This window comes from Otolemur garnettii, unplaced genomic scaffold (genome assembly GCF_000181295.1).
Source record: "Otolemur garnettii isolate 467f Iridium unplaced genomic scaffold, OtoGar3 scaffold00151, whole genome shotgun sequence".
NCBI classification, from domain to species: domain Eukaryota; kingdom Metazoa; phylum Chordata; class Mammalia; order Primates; family Galagidae; genus Otolemur; species Otolemur garnettii.
Genome location: NW_003852546.1, coordinates 1658017 through 1660945, shown reverse-complemented (window position 1 = coordinate 1660945; position 2929 = coordinate 1658017). Strand labels below are relative to the sequence as shown.

Below are 2929 nucleotides of genomic sequence, written 5' to 3'. Positions count from 1 at the left end.
GGGCTGGAATCCTTCATCCCTTAAGGCATTGCATTCTTCCAACTTCTCGGAGCTAGCCTCCCAAATCCTTCAAAGCTGGGCTCCCTCTGTGGTCCCCCATGCTCCACAGCCAGGTCCCCACACCAGTAGCCGTAATCAATCATAACGCGCCCCCTTTGACTCTAGTGCACTTGGCGCCCCCTCCAGGGCGGGATTCATACCATGGTGGCGGCTCGGGCGGCGGGCAGGAGACGCGTGACCCGGCCAATAACGGTCCCCGGGTCACGGCGGCCACTGGGGCAGGGGCGGGGTCGGGGGCGGGGCCGTGGCCTGGTGGGAGGGGCGGGGCCTGGTGGGCCGGGTGGCCGCGCGGGCTGCGGCAGGTGAGCGGCGGGCGGGGATGGCGGAGCAGTGGGATCTGGACGAGGAGGGCATCCGCCGCCTGGGGGCGCTGAGCTTGGAGCAGCCGGGTAGGGCCAGGCCGGACGGAGGACCTGGACGGGGAACGGAGGGTCAGAAGCTGAAGGGAGAAAACTGAGGGGGAAACAGGGGGACCGCGAAGGAGCGGTGCCTGACTCGGAAGAGGGGTAAATTGAGGCAGAAGGGTTATTCTGACGTGGAGATGAAGGAACTGAAGTAACAGAGGAGTCTGGGGCAGGAATTGAGGGAGTGAAGTAGAGAAGGAGAGACAAACAAGATTAACAGGAGACCCGTGAGCCAGGTGACAGAACTGTACAGAGTACAGTGGAAGGAAACAGCCCCCAGAGGGCATCATCTGTGGGAGAAGGAAGTGGTGCGAGGGGCAGTGATGGTGGGTGGTGCTGTTAAGGAGGCACGAAGGGGTTGATTTTGGTAGTTTGTGCAACTTCCTACCCAGAAGGGCTTTTCCTAGTTGAGGTGAAATGAGGAAGGATGCTCCTTTATCAGCCCTTTCCATCCCCGGTCTCCACTTCAAGAACGTGACCATTTCTTTGCTCCGTCTGATTGTGTAGCTTCCTTTTCAAAGAGCCTCAGAAAAGGGCCTGAAAGGAGTAGCAGCTGATCTCCCAAGCGCTCACCGTACCCCAGTCTTAGTAAAACTGGCCAGGTGACTGCTGACCCCTCTTGGACCTGGGGCCTGACCCGCCCAGCTTGCTTGCTGAGTGCCTGGGGAGTAAAAAAGTTGGAAAACTCACCAGCATTCCTAATTCACCTTTCACCCTCCCTAAATTTACTATATACAGTATCATTATTGCCAGACCCTGTGATAAGTGCTTTATCTGCATTATTTAATTCCCATAACCTCATAGCAAAAAGTTGCTTTTTTTTTTTTTGAGACAGAATCTCAAGCTGTCGCCCTGGGTGGCGTCACAGCTCACAGCAACCTCCAGCTCTTGGGCTCAAGCGATTCTCTTGCCTCAGCCTCCCAGTAGCTGGAACCACAGGTTCCCGCCACAACGTCCGGCTAGTTTGGGGTTGTAGTTATCGTTGTTTGGCAGGCCCAGGCTGGATTCGAACCCACCAGCTACCGTGTATGTGGCTGGCGCCCTAGCCTCTTGAACTACAGGCGCCAAGTCAAAAGTTGCTTTTCTTGCTTCTGATACTTTCCATTTGTGGTCTGTGAAATAACTTGGTTTTATTAGTAATTTTATTTAAACATTATTTATCAAAATTAGTGCATGCTAATAACAAACATTACATGAGTGAATAAAGAGGGTACTAATCTTTCCTTCCTCTTGAAAATTCATTTTCTCCTCTTCCCACCCCTTTGCAACTACTAATCGGCTTTCTGTCTCTATGGATTTGCCTCTTCTGAATATTTCATATAAATGGAACCACATAATGTGGGCCTTTTCTGTCTGGCATCTTTGACTTAGCAAGATGTATTCAAGGTTCATCCATGTTTTCACATGTATCAGTACTTCATTCCTTTTTCTAGTAGTAATAGACTTTTTCAGAGCACTTTTAGGCTTACAGAAAAATTGAGCATAATACAGAAATTTGCCATATACCCATCCTCCCTTTGCATCTCTCCTTCACCCCCCAGTTCCCTTTATTATTGATATCTTGCATTATTGTGGTACATGCATTACAATTTATGAACCAATATTGACATATTATTATTAACTGAGGTCTGCAATTTACACCAGGGCTCATTCTTTATTTTAATTTAAAAATTTCTAATTTTAAAAAATTTTTGTAGAGACAGAGTCTCACTGTTGCCCAGGCTGGTCTCAAATCCCTGGCCTCAAGCGATCTTCCCACTTTGGCCTCTCAAAGGGCTGGGATAACAGCTGTGAGCCACCACATTGGGCTGGGGCTCACTCTTTGTGTTGTACAGTTTTGTGGATTTTGACAAATACATAATGTCATATGATCACCATTATAATATTGAACAGAATAGTTTCAAAAATTATTGAAACCAGGCCCTTAAAAATTCCCTGTGCCTCATCTATTTAGCCCTTCCTCACTCCCAAACCAGATATCAATTTGTTGGTATCTGACAACCACTGATCTTTTCACTGTTGCCTTTTTCATAATGTCATATAGTTGGAATCATATAGTATGTAATTTTTCAGACTGACTTCTTTCACTCAGCAATATGTATTTAAGGCTCCTCCACATCTTTCCATGGCTTGATAGCGTATTTCTTTCCTTTTCTTCTTCTTCTTCTCCTTCTCCTCCCCTTCCCTTCCTCCTCTTTCCTCTCCTCCTCCTTTTTTTGTGACAAAGTCTTGCTCTGTTACCTGGGCCAGAGTGCAGTGGTGTCATCACAGCCAGCTCAATGCAACCTCAAACTCCTAGGCTCAAGTGATTCTCCTGCCCCAGCCTCTCGAGTAGCTGAGACTACAGGTGCACACCACCATGCCTGGCTAATTTTTCTTTCTTTCTTTCTTTCTTTCTTTCTTTTTTTTTTTTCTTTTTGGAGACGAGGTCTTGCTCTTGCTCAAATTCCTATCCTCAAGTGATC

General features: G+C 48.1%; 1 protein-coding gene across 1 annotated transcript in view; it reads left to right on the top strand.

Annotated features, from left to right (window-relative positions):
- Positions 1-366: 366 nt before the first annotated feature.
- Positions 367-2929, top strand: part of LRRC36 (leucine rich repeat containing 36) — a 50968-nt gene continuing 48405 nt past the window's right edge. The window contains exon 1 of the mRNA XM_003799393.1: positions 367-449. Coding sequence (XP_003799441.1) covers positions 380-449 — 70 coding nt within the window. The 5' untranslated portion in view covers positions 367-379. The remainder of the gene's footprint in view (positions 450-2929) is intronic.